General features: G+C 35.1%; 1 protein-coding gene across 2 annotated transcripts in view; it reads right to left on the reverse strand.

Annotated features, from left to right (window-relative positions):
- Nucleotides 1–17,810, reverse strand: part of ATG3 (autophagy related 3) — a 36,358-nt gene that overhangs the window by 4,134 nt on the left and 14,414 nt on the right. Inside the window, exons 6-12 of one of the 2 annotated variants that reach the window (XM_045902865.3) lie at nucleotides 16,310–16,359; nucleotides 13,950–14,031; nucleotides 10,524–10,558; nucleotides 9,895–10,050; nucleotides 8,970–9,097; nucleotides 6,744–6,812; nucleotides 4,635–4,872 (exon numbers count right to left, since the gene is read on the reverse strand). In XM_045902865.3, the coding sequence (XP_045758821.1) occupies nucleotides 4,791–4,872; nucleotides 6,744–6,812; nucleotides 8,970–9,097; nucleotides 9,895–10,050; nucleotides 10,524–10,558; nucleotides 13,950–14,031; nucleotides 16,310–16,359 (602 nt within the window). In that variant the 3' untranslated portion in view covers nucleotides 4,635–4,790. Of the gene's footprint in view, nucleotides 1–4,634; nucleotides 4,873–6,743; nucleotides 6,813–8,969; nucleotides 9,098–9,894; nucleotides 10,051–10,523; nucleotides 10,559–13,949; nucleotides 14,032–16,309; nucleotides 16,360–17,810 lie in introns of those variants that run through there. The other variant, XM_064589989.1, reaches the window with a different exon arrangement.

Consider the following 17,810-nt stretch of genomic DNA (forward strand, 5'->3'; position numbering starts at 1 on the left):
CTTATGGAGAGGTCCACAAGGTGAGAAATAGCTACCAGCCAGCACAAACTTGCTGGTCATCTGGCAAGTGAGTTGTCTTAGAAGTGGATATTCCAGGACCTGAAGCCAAGCCTTCAAGTATTTGCAACCATGGCCAACAAGCTGACTGCAAGTCATGAGACCCTGACCCAGAAAGAGGGCTAAGTCACTCCCAAATTTCTAACCTATAGAGACTGTAAAAGATAGTAAGTGCTTATTACTGCTTTAAGTCACTACATTTTTGGGTAATTTGTTATACAAAAGATTACTGACACCCCGATTGCTCTCTGTTGTTGATTTGTAGGACTTCCCTGCGTAGTCTAAAAAGATGAGTCCCCTGGCAGTTTTAGACTTTATAAATATCCTCTTTCAATCTACCATTTGTCTATTAAATTTGTCTGTATTGCCTTCTTAAAATAAATCCGAAACTTTGATATAGTAAAATTCATCTATTTTCTGCATTATGGTTCATGCTGGGTAGGGGGAAGGGCTGGTGTTTAAGACTTCTACATCCTAGGTCACAAGGTATTTCCTACATTTTCTTCTAGGAAGTTTTTAATTTCACCCTTTACGGGTATTTTTGGCCTACTTCTATGCTCTCATCAGACCAGGTTTACCTCAATTCAGGCATATATAATTTTTCACTGCAAGAATATGATCCCTTATTTGGGGGCGCCTGGGTGGCTCAGATGGTTAAGCATCTGCCTTCGGCTCAGGTCATGTGATCTCCAGGTCCTGGGATCGAGCCCTATGTCGGGCTCCCTGCTCAGCAGGGATTCTGCTTCTCTCTCTTCCTCTCCCTACTGCTCCTGCTCTTTCTCTCTCTCTCTGTCTCAAATGAATAAATAAAAAAAAAAAATTCTTTAAAAAAAAAAGAATATGCTCCCTTGTTTGGATGTAGAAAGAGTATAAATTATAAATACAAAGCATTTTCCATCCTGTGGCTTGAGTAATAAGCTTTACCTATGAATCAACTTACTAGAGCTCATGTGCTTATAAAAGAATTCCTTCTAATAAGCCTGTTTTTCTTACTTACCTAATACTTTAGGAGAATCTAGGTTCAAGTTTCTTGCTTGTCTCTCCTTAGAAGTCCAAATCCTACAAAATAAACTACATTCTTTAGACAACTGAAGGGAGCTCTCAAGTCTTTATCACACTATCACGTATTTCCAGTTTAAATCATTTATATGCAGAGGTCAGAATAAACATTCTTCCACCACTTGGCTTAAATGAATATATCTTGAAATTGGTGTTTTAAAAAACAAAGACTTTTGCCTCAAGATGTAGAGACCAGGAAAAAGTATTTCTTCCATCCTTGCAGCAAGAAAAAGAACAAAACTAGCTTCAAATTTAAGACTTTATGTGAATCCACAGGAGACCTAAGGTTGCAAAGGAAACAACTGATCCAAAGTCTTCCCTGCAGGAAAAAGGAGAGGTGACACAAGCCCACCTGAGGCAGTACAGCTGGTATAGCTGGCAAACGGGAAGGCAGACTCCAGAATGGCAGAACACTGTGAACCCTTTGGACCAAAGATACCGGGGGGAGTCCACATTGTCTCTTAGGCTCTTCTTCCATGAATTCTACCTGGCACTCACAGAAAAGATCAGAAGGAGCCTTAAGAAGTATCCACTGTGGTACAGATCCGGGGTAAGGGAACAGCAGCTCTGCAAAAGGGGCAGAAACTCCACCAAGACCTTTCCCCTCTATCTCCACTATAGAACAAAATTCCTTCAAGAATACAAGTTATCAAACTCAAGAATAAATAGTTAAGTATAAAGAAAGTAATTGAACCTGTATTTAAAAATTTCCAAAACCTCTCAAGGCCCAGATGGTTTCACAGGAAAATTCTAATTCTATACATAGTATCTTCAAGAAAATAGAGAAAGAACGCTTCTCAACTCATATTATGAGGCTAACATTACTGTAAAACCAAAATCAAAGACATGAGAAGGAAACTACTGACAATATCCCTCATAAACACAGATGTAAAATTCATCAATAAATTTCAGCAAATTGAATACAGCAGCACATAAAATACATGGTTCATCTAACAAATGCAAGGCTGTCTTAATAACCAGTGTAATCTCTATTACAGACATAATACAAAACACTATATGATTGTTTCAATAGATACAGAAGACAAATCTAACATTTATAATAAAAACTCAGCAAACTAGAGACAGAAGGGAGATTCCTTAACCTAATAAAGGGCATATACAACTAACATCCTACTTAATGGTGAGAAACTGAGTGCTTTCTCCCAAAGATCAGGAACAGGTAAGGATGTCCACTCACATTACTCCTAATCAACACTGTACTGGAAGTCCTACCCAGTTGAATGAGTTAAGAAAAATATAAGATACACAGATTGGAAAGAAAGGAGTAAAACTATAATTGCAGAAGATATGACTATTTATGTAGAAAATCTAAAAGAACTTGCAACAAACACCAGGAATTAAAAATGAATTTGGCAAGGATGCAGAAGACAACATCATTATATGAAAGTCAGTTGTATTCCCATTACGAGCAATAAACAATTAGAATTTGAAAATAAGAAACCTAGCAGACACCACCTTAACCGACTGCTTCCTAACATAATGCAAAGAGAAGGAAGGGCACACCAGCTCAGTGGTATTCTTCCCCCCCAATTTTTTTTTTTTTAAAGATTTTATTTGTCAGAGAGAAAGAGCACAAGCAGGGGGAACAGCAGAGGGAGAGGGAGAAGCACGTTCCCCGCTGAGCAAGGAGCCCGATGTGGGACTTGATCTCAGGATGCTGGGATCATGAACTGAGCCGAAAGCAGACGCTTAACCAACTGAGCCAGCCAGGCGTCTTCTCTCAAAATTTTTAACCTCAGTCTAAACATGAGCAAACATCAGGTAAATCCAAATTGAGGGACACTGTACAAAATTTCTGACCTCAATTACTCTTCAAAAGTATCAAGGTCATAAAAGACAAAGACAGAAACTTTCACAGATTGGAAGGGACTAAGACATGACGACTAAATGCAATGCAGTATCTTGGATTGGATTCCAGAACAAAGACATTAAGTGGAAAAACTGAGGGAATGTGAATAAAACATGCAGTTAATAGTATGGTATCAATGTTAATTTCTTAGTTTTGATAAACATATCATGGTTATGTAAGATATTAACATTAGAGGAAGCCGGGAAAGGGTATACAGGACTTGTGATGCTTCTATAAATATAAATTTCAAAAGAAAAAGTAAAAAAAAAAAAGCAAGAAAAAAACTATTACCATTTGCTACTATTTATACAAATCAGATGTTTAAAAACACCATCAGGCTAATATAAAAAGTAAACTGGCTGCAAAGGCTTGTAAGATTGTTATCCATAATCTGAATTTCATCAAAACAACCCACTGTTGTCATAAACTCCTATGAACTTACAAAAACACATACCATTAACAAATCCATTTTTGTTGTATGTATTAAGGATCCCTACAAAGATTTCAATTGGAAAAAACATCTGAAACTAAAAAGGTTTGACCAGCAAAATTTTTATGCCCCCCGGCAGTGACGGAGATAGATAGGACTCAACTTAAAAAGATTTGAGGTTATTTGTACTTTTGGTAAGAAAGATTTAACTGGGAAAAAATGTGGACAATGTGGTAATATCTAATAATGGATATCATTTAGACTGAAGGTATTCAAAACCAGAATGTATCAGTAAAATCAGTTTGGAAGATTAAATAAAGAAAGGAAGAGAGCTTGCTGGCTTTATGAGCATGCAGGATACCTAAAGTGTATTAGAGTATGATGCCCATATTTGTATCTCCATATTACACTGTATCAGCACCTTAACTCTGACTTGGTCATTATCTCTATTATGGAGACTTCCTTGCAATACAAGAACTGAACTACAATTGGTAAAAGGAGAAAAGTAAAGGGGCACTGAAAGTAAAGAGAGTATTCTTGAATGATGATAAGAGGAAAAAAAAACAACAACTAAGGTTCCTTAAAAGCAAGGTTAGTCACTCCATTATGTGCAGAATAGAAGGAACAGGGAGGGACAAGAGGCAATGTATAAAGAGAATGTCCTAATGGGCACTCTGGTCCTACTGCTTGACTGTCCCACAGTAGAATGCATTTGACCTTTCTGAACTCCTACATCCAGATCTACACACTGATGTGATACAACAAAGAGATCCTTTTAAAGGCTAATATTCTACTATGCAATCACAACAGGAGAAATATTCCTGAATCCTTAAGTAATTTTGGTGGTATCAACTTACTAAAATAATCAGGAAACAAGGTAAGTATTAGCACATTTCCTGCCACACAGTAAGTTCTTCATAAATATTGGCCATTAGCAGGTAGGAGACTTGGGAAGAGGGGAGGGGACAGAAAATAAAAAGAACAAAGAGGAAGAGAAAGGGAAGGTATGTCTAGCCTGCAGTAATTTTTAGCCCTAGTTCATACTATTACAACACATTTAATGCCTTCCTCATAAATGTGAACCAAAAATACTCTTTTATCATCCTATAGGAGATACTTCTTCACTTTCAGAGTTCTTATTTAAAGAAAATACTGTTACCACCTTTTGATAAGAAGCAAGAACAGTTTCTTTACACTCATTTTTATTAAACAAATAAGTCTGGTAGTGGAACTTTTTTTATTTAATGCATAAACATATAAGTCTCTTTATTAGAGAAATTGTACATATTGGTGAATATGGTCAATGGTCACATCTATGGGTTAATTGTTTAAAAATCAGAAACAATAATTAGGATAGATTCTATGCTCTCTTCGTTACATTGTGAAGTGTCTTGTGTAGTCATATTCTATTGTTGGAATGACAGCTTGTACAAACTTCAAGAAAATTAGAAGATACCTATAGGTCTTTAGCTAAGGAAAACAGATTGGTAAATGGTACTATGATTTAAGCTAACACTGTAATTATCCTTATTAAGCAGATTTCTCAGAAAAAATATGGAAGACAAAATCTTAAATCAAGTATATTAAAAAAATTCACTCATGCAAGTTTGTTTCTATTCAACATGAGGTTCTCTGTAACTTTAAGACTGCCTGACCCATTCCCATTTAATATTTGAATGTCAAACTTCCTAATAAGTATGAATTCACAGGAGCCCAATTATTTTGATATAAAAATAAGGACAAGGTTGTGCATATTTAAATGAGTGGGAAATGGTTCCTTTACTGCCTGTTAGTTTGCTAGGGTATGTTAGAAAATAAGGCAGGGTAAAGAATATAAAAGCACTGAAGCAAAAGAGAAAAAAATAAAGTGGAAACCCTCTGTAAGGACTGATTTTAAGTTAGTGCATGTACTTGCCATAGAATCTGCTACAACGGACTGTCTTTAATAAAATCCTGATTTTTTCCCTATGCTCCACTGTTCTTAGATATATTAAGAGCTTAATTTTTATTGGGGGAATTGATGAGTCAATTATTAAACACAGAGTCTTCCAAGTTGCTACCTAGCCTATAAGAGAGATGAACGCTCAAGTTATGCATCATGGGGTTTCAGGAGTAAATCTGGTTTAGACTAAAAGTTCTTGGTCTTTTTTTTTTTTTCTTTTTAAATTTTTTATTGTTATGTTAATCACCATACATTACATCATTAGTTTTTGATGTAGTGTTCCATGATTCATTGTTTGTGTGTAACACCCAGTGTTCCATGCAGAACGTGCCCTCTTTAATACCCATCACGAGGCTAACCCATTCTCCCATCCCCCTCCCCTCTAGAGCCCTCAGTTTGTTTTTCAGAGTCCATCATCTCTCATGGTTCGTCTCCCCCCAAAAGTTCTTGGTTTCTTTTAATGCCAAACAGGACCAGTGTTCCTCTGAGGAACACACTTTATTAGCAATTCTTAAGTTATTTGTAATTCCAAGACAGCAGTGACCCCTCAGTCTACATCTAACACTGAGTGGCATGAACTACCAAGTGTAACATCAACCTAGCACTAGATTAATTCAGACTATTTGGCATTTAAATCATTGATTTTGGCTGCTATTGATGAATCCATGCTATGGGTACATGTATTTCAGGATCCAGCAGTTTACTTAGTTTATTCCTCTTGTCAACCACAGAGAACTAAGTAGGAAAACCATAGTAAGATATAAGAAGGGTGCTTTTATCTGGAGAAAAATAAAAATACTATACTTTAAGAATATCTGAAATATACTTTGTGTGTTTTACTTTTTAATTAACCTATTTGTTAAGCTGAATTCTTTGCTTCAGAGACCTCAGAATGACACAACCTAACTTTACCTGATGGGAAGCACATTTTTTATAACAGTTAAATTGGAAATATACTTAGGGAAAAGATACTCATGTGTTATCTTCTAAATTAGTAGGTTACTCTTCTTTCATCAATAAATTATGCCCACTGAGTTTCTTTTCCATCAAGAGCAATGGTTTTATGTTCACATGCTCTTAGCCATTGCCTCTTGGACAAACAAAAAGCAACAAGCTGCTGCCTAGAAAAGTACCTATTGATCGAAGGCTCTGGAACAAGGCAGAGCTGACTGGTGCACACAGGGACATGTGCTAACCAACTGAACAAAGCAGAACTATCACAATGTAACATTTTCCAAATAAAGTCCTACTAAGACTTCCACATATGAGGGGCTAAAACAAGTTATAGGTACTGTGGCACTAACGCTGTACCAACATTTTCCAAAGAGAAAAAAAAAAATCCTAGGAGCCAATATGCCACTAATGACATATATAGGTAAGGATACATATGAACACCAAGTTCTCCCCCTCCTTCTGCAACAGTCTCAATGATTTTCTTCATCACCTCAGCATGCCTAAAAGCAAAAGAACAAATAAATCTTATTAGCATAGAGTAATTAGATCAAAATTGGAAAAGCAAGTTTTTGTGAAGAAATCTACCTTATTAGTGTCTGTGATTTAATTTTAACATAATAATTATAAAATATTCTCCTCCCTACTCCCCAACAAGTCAGATTGTTGAGAATCATGTACAGTTTTATTGGAACACAGGCTAAATTTTAAAAGCTATGGTAGTCAAAATACAATAGCACTAGTTTCCCTATAACAGGGGTGGAAAAGAGTTGGGGGGTGGTTAGGGCAGCAGAAAGCCAGAGAAAGGGAAATCATGCCAGGGTGTAATTGCAGAGCAAAAGCTCTCTGCTCTAAGAAACAAACAAGAATCAGACCAGGAAAATTCAAAAAAGCTACATGGTAACAGCTAATCAAAAAAAACAGACATATTTATAATGCTGTGATTTTGACTATTCAAATATTTAACAGATAATAAGCCTAAATTGGGTTTTAAAAAAGCTAAGTTGGTTAGAGTCACCAAGTTATATATTTTTAATCTGTCCTAATGCATACTGTAAAATTTATCTGATTTTTTTTTTTTTATTTGAGGAGAGCGCATGAGAGCATGGCGGGAGGGTGAGGGAAGGGGAGAAGCAGACTCCTTACTGAGCAGGGAGCCTGACACAGGGTTTGATCCCAGGACCCCGAGATCATGACCTGAGCCGAAGACAGACGCTTAACCGACTGAGCCACCCAGGCACCATCTATCTGATTCTATTTAGAAATAATTTTTTGGCTTTATATAAAGAAATATGTTTATCTGAAGTTTTTGTCCAATCCACAAATCTCTTCATAGTCAACCAGTGTCTTTCCTCTGATATCAAAGTAATTGCCTAAGTATATGAACTGAGAAAAAGGCCGTGCACAAAAGAATGATCTTTTAGGTACACTCTGGCTTAAATAATGGTGCTTCAGTTTTTATGAATATAAACTTCATGACAGAGGCTGTCAACTTAGAAGATGAGAGTAAAAGTATTAACTCTGCGAATCCAAAAACATAACCTGAGATGGCCCACGGCAAGGCCTAAAATGTACTTGAAATCTCATCTTATAGACCCCCAACTTTTTTGCCCTATTTACATTACATTGCATAAGTCATTTATTAAAATGTTTCACATTAATTACCAGTTAAACTACTTATTTCTTTTCCAGACTAAAATTTACAAGCAAGAGAGAGACATGCCTCAGTTTGATAAGCACTGTCCTGAAACCTCAAACCACCACAGGAGCTGACAAAATAAAATGAAAACTTTTTAGATAATACAAAACTAAAACTAATGGCTCTTGAATTACTTTTCAGTTAGCAATATTAACAACTCTTGACATTAAAAAAACTGGAAAAATGAACTAGGCTTTCTATACAATAAAGTTTGAGAATCAAGAGGCTGTAAAAAATGAGAAGAAAATATTAAAGAATTTTTAAAAACTAGAATGTTGCATCCAATTAGTCAATGGAATACTAAAGTTTTCATCTCAAAAATATTGTTACCAGAATTTCTCAATGTTTTGTGAAAGCTACCCATTAGAAATAACTGAACAAATCATGCATACAGACTCAGCTTCACTTATTTGGCCCTGAAGAAACACAATAATACAAAGAAAATCCCAAATTATAAAATGCACTTGATTTAGTAGGGCTGAACATCTCTCAACTGAAGAGTAAAGGAAAAGAGAACTCTGCATACATCTCTCTTCACTAACCAATAAAAAGAGATAAATAGGTCACAGAGAAAAACACAAGGATAACTTCATACTCCACATTCATAGAAGGCTACAACACAACAGAGCAAACCATGTCTAAATGATGGGTATTTTTTAAAATCTAAAAAGCATCTTCTAAATTATTCTTGGAGCTAAAAATAGTAGTAGAATCACAAAGATCTATACTATAATTAAACACACAAAGAGAGCAAAAAATATTAATGAATTAAACTTAAATTGGTGACCTTTTCCCTTTTCTTATACATTTAAACACAAGAACATTTCTAAGAAAGACGAAAGAGAACTGTATTTGCTTATTATATTTTTTTCTGTTAGGGCACTTTGTTTACAGATTGCCAAGTAATAAATCCATGAAGTACACACAACACACAACACACAACACACACACACACACACACCTGCAGGGGTGAACTGAACACATAGGAGGTGGTGGGAGATGAGGGTGATTTTCAATGGTCACTGTTTTCTTCACATGATCTTGACTGATGTCTTCATACATGTGTTCAACTGTTAAAGGCTGTCTTTGCTGAAACAATAAAAAAATGTTTTGAAATCAGTTTAAAAACTTTTAGACCTAAACTTCCATGTTTAAAATACATTTATCCCCACCTCCCGTATCACTTGTAATATAGAATTCCAGACTATTTAGAATCACCAGACTGTTTGGGGGAGAGTTTACAATCCATTTATGCCAATAAACGGAGGAGAGAGGAGAAGTCTCTACATCAATGCTATGTGACTTCAGCCACCATCTAATGCAATAAAGATCCCACAAAAAAAGCAAGTTCATGGCTGTCAAAGCATTTTATAACTTTACAACTCATATTTTGGGTCTATTTTGTTTCACTTTTTTGTTTCCCATTCATAATCATAAGAATGACAGGTTAAAACAAGTTAAATTTATTTGTTATCCTTTAATTCAATTAAGTAAATGAATTTTAAAAAAAAAAGGGTTTTCTGTCTTAAAGAAAAAACCACACATGCCAATATGATCATTCTATAAATGCCTCCTTGTATATTCAACAAATTTAATACAACAAACTAAGTTTAATTTCCCTTTTATTTTGAAGGAATAACCCTCTGGGACCAAGCAATAAATATGTAACAGATTATTTCTGTTTGATTCTTTATAGTGTTACTGTCACACTGAATAATTCATAGTTTCTTCAAAATAAGAATCAAGTTCAGTATTAATCATGAAATTGTAAAACAAATGATTACTAAAATTTAGAAGGCCACAATATATACCCACAGACCAAATGACAAAGGAATTAAATCCAACAATTTAAAACATTTACATTAAAATATATTTTCTGTTTTTACCTCATCATAGCCGAACAACCATAGTCGTGGTGTCTGGTAATATTTATCATAAGTGATATAAAGGTCATAAGTTCTTGTTTGCAAAATAGCATCTTCACCTCCAGCATCAGTCTTAGCTTTACAAGCTTCTACTATTTTCCTTGTGTCTAGGGTAGCCTGGCAATAGGGGGAGAAATTTACACCCATTAAAATCAGTATGAATCTGACAGGGGCACCTGGTGGCTCAGTCATTAAGTGTCTGCCTTCAGCTCAGGTCATGATCCCAGAGTCCTGGGATCGAGCCCCACCGTCGGGCTCCCTGCTCAGTGGGAAGCCTCCTTCTCCCTCTCCCACTCCCTTGTGTTCCCTCTCTCGCTGTGTCTCTCTCTGTCAAATAAATAAAATCTTTAAAAATATATATATAAATAAATAAAATAAAATCTGTATGAATCTGACAATTTAGAAAATATTTTTCCCCACTCTATATTTTTCAAAAACAAACAGAACTTAAAAGCCAAAGCTAAAATATTATATGCTATAACCTATGCAAACATATAAATAAAGGTTTATTGGAAATATCAAGATACTATTGTAAATACTAATCCCCAAGTTTATTCACTAAAAGTTAACTAAAAACTCAATTTACAAACCTCATCTGTTTCCAACAATCCACTTTCTTCATATTCTGTTATAAAAAGCAACAGAAGATTAATCAAGTTCAAAAAAATTTCCCAAACCAAACTATGTATCACTTCAGAGTATCATTCAAAACCTGGGCTTTTGCTTTTAACTGAAGATATTGAACAGGTATGAGGGACCGAATTTTACACCTCCAAAGCAGCAGATTCTTTAACTGACAGAGCCAGAGAAAGTTAGCTTGCCAACGCCTGGTCCAAACTACAGCCTATCAGCAATACTGAACAGCATAATGGTACTGTAGAACACTCAGTGACTCCATCGCATACACATGGCTATTTATATAATTGCATAAAATGTGCTCATTAAAATCCTCATAGGCTTCCATGTTGCTGAATTCAGGGGTAAATTCCCAGTTTTCATCTTAACTGATCTCTCACAGGGCCATCTGGATGATTTAGTCCCACCTTGTTTGAACACTTTCCTTGGCTGTTAAAATACTGTATTTTCCTGCCTTTGTCTCTCACCTCACTGGCTTCTCCTTTACTATCTTCTATGCTTGATTCTTCTTCATCTCAACTTTTTTAAACACTGCAGTAACCAAGGGCTCAGTTGTTGGACCTTGTCTTTTCTCTATCCACACTTACTCCTTTGATGATTTCATCTAGTCTTAATGGCTTTAAATGCTAATAATTCCCAAATTTATCCCTGGCTACAAACCTGGATATTCGTTTACTTATGGCTCTACTGGAATGACTAATGTACATTGCAAAGAGCACACATCCAAAACTGAACTCCCAAACTCCCCCTCCAAAGCGATTCGGTCCTGTAATTTTCCTTGTATCAGTTAAGACACCTTTCCAGACACTGTCAAAAATCCTTGGAGTCACACTTGACTATTTCTGTCTCTCTCATGCTACTCCCTCTCAGCAGCAAATCCTTTTGACCCTACCCTCAAAATATGTCCAGAATTTTGTTTTTCATCACTTTCAATGTTACCACTTGAGCCCAAGGTGTTATCATTTCTTGCCTAGATTATCAAAATAGCCTAACTATTGTCCCTAAACCTCTTCTATCTGTTCTTAATACAGCACTCACAGTGATTCTGTTAAAATGTTAAATCTCATTCTAAGTTCTTTTCTACTTAGAAAAACCCTCTAATAGCTTCTCATCTCACTGAGTTGGAGCCAGGGCCCTACATGATCTGGTCCCAAGGTTATCTCACTGACTCCACGCCTTACTTCTCCGCCTCTGCGCTTGCTCCTCTCTGAACGGGTATTTATTTTTTTAAACCCAATCAATGTGGGGCCTGAACTCATGATCTGAGATCAAGAGTCACATTCTCTACTGACTGAGCCAGCCAGGCGCCCCTGCTCACAGTATTTTATATACTACATAAGCTCCTACCTCAGCTCCTTTGCACTCTTCCTTAGATAGCCAAATAGCTTGCTCACTCACTTCCTGCCAGGCTTTACTTAAAACTCATGTTCTCAATTAGGTTTTTCTTGACCAACCTATTTAAAATAACACTCATCCTTCCCCAAGACTCTCTGTCTCATTCCCCTCCTTTATTTTTCTCCCTAACACTTATAACCATCTAATATAGCATATATATTGCTTATCTATTAGTTTTTGTATGTCTCCCATAACTAAAATATAATCTCCATAAAATCTTGTCTACTGCTTTATTTCTAGCACCAAGAACAGTACCTGATATATAGATACTATAGTGCCCAATGTTTGTTGAGTAAGGAATGAAAATTGCCCGTTATACTAATTGTTATATTACCTGCTATACCATCAACACTATTTTTTTAAGCAAAATTCCATATAAAGCAATTTTTTCTTTAGCTCTTTCCAAGGGAATGTAACAAACACAATAAAAGGCTGTCAGATATTTAAGGCAGTCCCACAGCTTGTACTCTAAAAACAGTGCTTTACTCATACTATTCTTCCTACCCCCCACCCCAGCTTGGGTAACTGTACACAGTTCAGACAGATGGAATGCAGAAAGTATTTGTGCAAGGAGGTGGTGCTGACAATTATAAGACATTCAGGTGCAAGTGAAAATAAACAAGTACATTTGAAGTTCAGGAGATCTGGACTGGAGGTTTAGATATGAAGTTGATCACAGAGATGGTATGTGAGATTGCTGTAAGCAATTTTGGTTACAAGTAATTCATTTTGATTTCTTCAAAGGATGGGAGTTTACCATAAAAATAAGGACGAAACTCTTACTAGAATTCAGGAACAGATATACAGCTAGGTTTAATGAGGGCTTAAAAGTAATTTAGGAAACAAAACTGAAAAGTACTTTAAGGAGCGCCTGGGTCGGGGTGCCTGGGTGGCTCAGTCGTTAAGTGTCTGCCTTCGGCTCAGGTCATGATCCCGGGGTCCTGGCATCGAGCCCCGCATCGGGCTCCCTGCTCTGCGGGAGGCCTGCTTCTCCCTCTCCCACTCCCCCTGCTTGTGTTCCCTCTCTCGCTGTCTCTCTCTGTCAAATAAATAAATAAAATTAAAAAAAAAAAAAAAAAAAGGAGCGCCTGGGTGGCTCAGTTGGTTAAGTGTCTGCCATTGGCTCTGGTCATGATCCCCAGGTCCTAGGATCTGATTGAGCCTCGAGTCCTGCTCAGTGGGGAGCCTGCTTCTCCCTTCCCCTCTGCCCCTCCCCCTCACTTGTATTCTCTCTCTCAAGCAAACAAACAAACAAACAAAAGAAAAGGTACTCTGAGCCATGGCTACTCTGGCAATGTGGCTATGCATCACCTCCTCATCAGCAAACACCACTTGCTATTATGGTGCTTCAACTCCACTTGGCACCATCTTCCAGTACTGCATGCTATAAAACATTTCTATCTCACCATAAATTCTATCTATTTGGTCAAAAAAAAAGAAAGAAAATACATAATACATGAGCAAACTTTGTTCTGCTCTGAAATAGTTTTTAAGAATTAGCTTAAGACGGGGTGCCTGGGTGCCTCAGTCGTTAGGCGTATGCCTTCGGCTCAGGTCATGATCCCAGCGTCCTGGGATCAAGCTCCGCATCGGGCTCCCTGCTCGGTGGGAAGCCTGCTTCTCCTTCTCCCGCTCCCCCTGGTTGTGTCCCCCTCTCGCCATGTCTCTCTGTGTCAAATAAATAAATAAAATCTTAAAAAAAAGAATTAGCTTAAGAATCTGTATCTTCGAACTTTTAACTGCATTAAAGATTTATGACTAAGATGTATCCCACTAGAAATAATGCTATACAGACTATGTCCTAGGTAAAGCCCAACAGTCCAAGACCAAGGTACGTTCTGCACTAACTAAATTTAAACTAAATAAAATCCTCTCTAAGCTGTTAAATGTTAAAATCTAAAAATGGAGTACAATTCTTATCCACATCAATTACAAATATTCCAAAATCAACATTCTAGTGTGATTAAAGAAAATCTAGAACATACCTTCCATATCTGCAGCTTCTCCTTCGTCTTCTTCTTCCTCCTCCTCACATATTGCTGAGCAATCTTGAAGTTTTATACTGTCCTTTGAAATTAATTATAGTTAAAGTCACTTAAATATGTCCATTAGTTCAAACACTGAACACTCATGTGTCAGCACAATGCAAACCACTGTGAAAATAAGAGTCGTAAAGACAGTTCTTATCCTCAAGAAACTCCTACTCCAGTGGAGATAACAAATCCATAAACCAAATATTAAAAGTGATGTGCTAAGTGCTGTGACTGAAAAATATAAAACGTATCATAGAAGCACCAAGAATCATCTAAGCTAAATTTAACGATTTTTGCACTTCCAAAAAATAGTATTATTTAACCAATTCATTGGTTAAAATTACCTAAATTCTCACAACTTCTCTGAAAGGAGGAGACAATGTTAGTAGCACTTTACAAATGAACTCTAAAAGGAATAACACCAATATTAGAAAATTGGTTCAGAGTTTTAATTTATCATATAATTTAAAGGAGAAAAAATGTATATATTTATAAATCACATTTATTATTATAAATCAAACATAGTCTAATTTGTTAACAATATTTTAGGATGACTTAAGTAAAATTATCAAGACTTTACAGTTACTATAATATGTAAGATTTCAGTTAAATTTTTAAGCTATATTTGCACTAGAATAAAAGAATAATACTAACCAAAGACAAGCCTAATATACAATTATCATTTTACAAGATCAATATTCTAAAAATCTGAAGTCAATGTAGTAAAGTATAAAAAACTGGACATTTAGTTTCACCCAATTTACAGTTTTACTTAGAGAAGATTTCTATTTACCACTAGAAACTTAAATTACTTTTAATTTTTACTTAAATTACTTATCATTACCACACCCAAATGTGATACTAGAAGATAGTATCTAGATAATTATTAGATGAGCGAATATCTAACAAACTGATCATTAAGGGAAATTTTAATCATGTTGATGTTATGGTGATCATACCTGAAACAGTAAAACAGTAGAAATCCACAAGAAAGATTAATACTTGGGTCTGGACAACAAGTATTGTAAGAAATTATAAAAAATAATGTAAATTCTATATTAAATAGGAAATGACAGGAAAGACATTCAAGTTGTACATTATTCTAAGGAGTCATCTTTTAGTCTGACATAAGGATGTTAAGTGGGATAACAAGTACCATATTAACCATTACTGCATTTTTAAAAAATTCTTGAATTACCATAAACCTATCAAAAAATGCTATCCACACTACTCTGCCATTTATCATTCCCAAAGTGTGAAGCATATACAGTTAATGGCTGGAGTAAACAAGATTTTCTAAAGTAGCAAAAGCCATTTTGGTGATTTCTCTTTAGTCGTTCAAATTCTCCAAAAAGTAGAATTTCAAAAGAATGAATTTTCAGGCCAATGAAGTGAACTTTAATCCCCAGCAAGCATAAAATTGTACATTGAAAAAAAAAAAACAAAAAACTTGTTTTAGTTTCTAACACTTCCTGTTAAGACCCAGTTATAAATCCCAAAAGATCCAAATGACAAAAACACACAGAAGAGAGTATCTTAAACTAGTAACTCTTATACTAAATGTTTTATAAGGACAAAAGAAACTCAATTATTCTGTCCAAATTTCCTATCCTCTTAAGAGATCTGTTAAAAAATAATTAAGAAAAGGTAAGGGTAAAGGCATTTTGTATTCTTTTCAAACAAATATATGAAAACAACTGCAATCATTTTCTCTCTAGAAATGAAAAGCTAATATAATACAGACAGTCTGAATTAACTGAAAATTTTCAATCAGAAAAATTCCACCAAGTTATAGATTTTTACTCCCCTCCCCACAATAAATCATACAATAAAACCTAACTGATTTAGCTTCCACTCAGTCAAAATATGTATTTTGGATGATGTTAAAGTTTACCTTTAAATTTTCAAAAACAAAAACTTCCACCCCAAATAGCAGTGAATTAAGAAACTATAAAATTTAAACAATATTATCATTAGCATCTAATCAGCAAGTACATAAACCTCAAAAACCTCGATTTACAGAACATCTGGTACTTACACTTAAGAATAAAAAGCTATTTCTTTTAAACTAGCCTAGTAGCCTTCCCAATTGGTGAAAATTAGTAGTTACAATCTCAAAAAAAATTTTTTTAACCATACAACAGACTAAGGAAAATAAGCATTGGGCAGCAGCAGTTTGGATATAGGAAAGTGAGAGAAGAAAAAAATAACTGGAATTTTAAAAAGCTTGAAAATAATCAGGTTGAAGAAGAATATATATATATGCAAATAACTGTCATTGAAATTTAGAAATGTAACTAATTAACCAGTACCTTGCTTTCCAATGTAATCTCCTTAACTGCTTCAGTTATTCCTGCAATACCTGTTTAAAATTTAAAAAAATAACTGAAATTGTAAACATCTTCTATTTACCAGATTCAAGCAACATATAAGCACTTAAAATTACCTAAATTCTCACAACTTCTCTGAAAGGAGGAGACAATGTTAGTAGAATTTTACAAATGAACTCTAAAATGAATAACACCAAAAACACTTTTCAAATTGAAAAAAAAAAAAAAATACCAATGTGATATTTTACCATGATTATTCTACTCTATCACTCATTTATTATTCCTCATTTACTCTCCCAGTGTGAGTCTCTACCCAACATATTCATTCTCAAAGTGAACACATTAGGAGACTACAGGACTCATATTTATTTTTATTCAAAACCACATTGAAATTTTCTCAAGAAGATATTAATATTATTTGTTTCAGAAATCTAGGACATCCAGAAGTAGTAATACCACACCACATTTATATGGGGCTTTCTATTTTATTGTTTCCATAGCTTATTTCAGCCTTACAAACACTATCCTTTGAGGTAATTAATAAATCATTTCTCCCTATGACGAAATAAAGTCTCCAAAGATGAAATAACTTGAGTCTCACAGTTAGTGAAGAAATTGGGATTCAAATCCACATGTGCTAACTTTTAGTTCAATGTTCTGTCCACTACACCTCATTAAGCAACTACTTTGAACCTACTTGTCTCAATGAAGGTGGCACTATGCAGAAGGGGCACCACAAGTCAGCTAAATAATATTTCTAATTCAAAATACATGTCAGTGTTTTTAATTCAATAGTTCAACAGGATGAAATACACTAAAGAGGAAAAAAAAACACCCTACATACAAAATAAGCTTTGCCCCTTTGTTAATCTTCTAAAACCTTTATATACCTGTTCAATATCTCCAAACTTAGTAACTTACTTTCACTAACAGAAAATGTCACAATCCACAGCTCTAACATAAAGCTTTTACTTCATAGTTTTTCTACAAATTACTACATAATAAATATAATTATTTCATAACAATAAAACCCAAATCTTGGCAAGCTGAATTGGTATTACAAAACAATCAATGAATCCAGTACTTAGATACAAACAAAATAAACCTCTTCAATCCATCTCAATATAATAATGTAGTAGTATTCCACTAAACTAGACTCTTCTAAAAGTAGGACATACTGGCAAAGAAAAGAAAAGCTCAAATGACTCTAATGAGGGTAATATTCTCAAGAACTGTGATGGTTAATTTTATGTCACCTTGGCTAGGTTATCATGTCCAGATGCTCAGTTAAATACCAATGTAGATGTAGCTGTGATGGTTATTTTGTAGATTTTAACATTTAAGTCCAAAGACTGAATAAAGTAGATTACTCTCTATAACGTGGGTGGGCCTCATCCAATCAGTTGAAGGCCTTATAAGGAAAAACTGAGGTACTCAGTAAAAAGAAAGAATTCTGCTTTCAGACTGTCTTCAGACTTGAATT

The sequence above is a fragment of the Mirounga angustirostris genome, unplaced genomic scaffold (assembly GCF_029215605.1).
Source record: "Mirounga angustirostris isolate CCGP_5_RB_7025 unplaced genomic scaffold, mMirAng1.0.hap1 SCAF_1, whole genome shotgun sequence".
Classification (NCBI taxonomy): Eukaryota; Metazoa; Chordata; class Mammalia; order Carnivora; family Phocidae; genus Mirounga; species Mirounga angustirostris.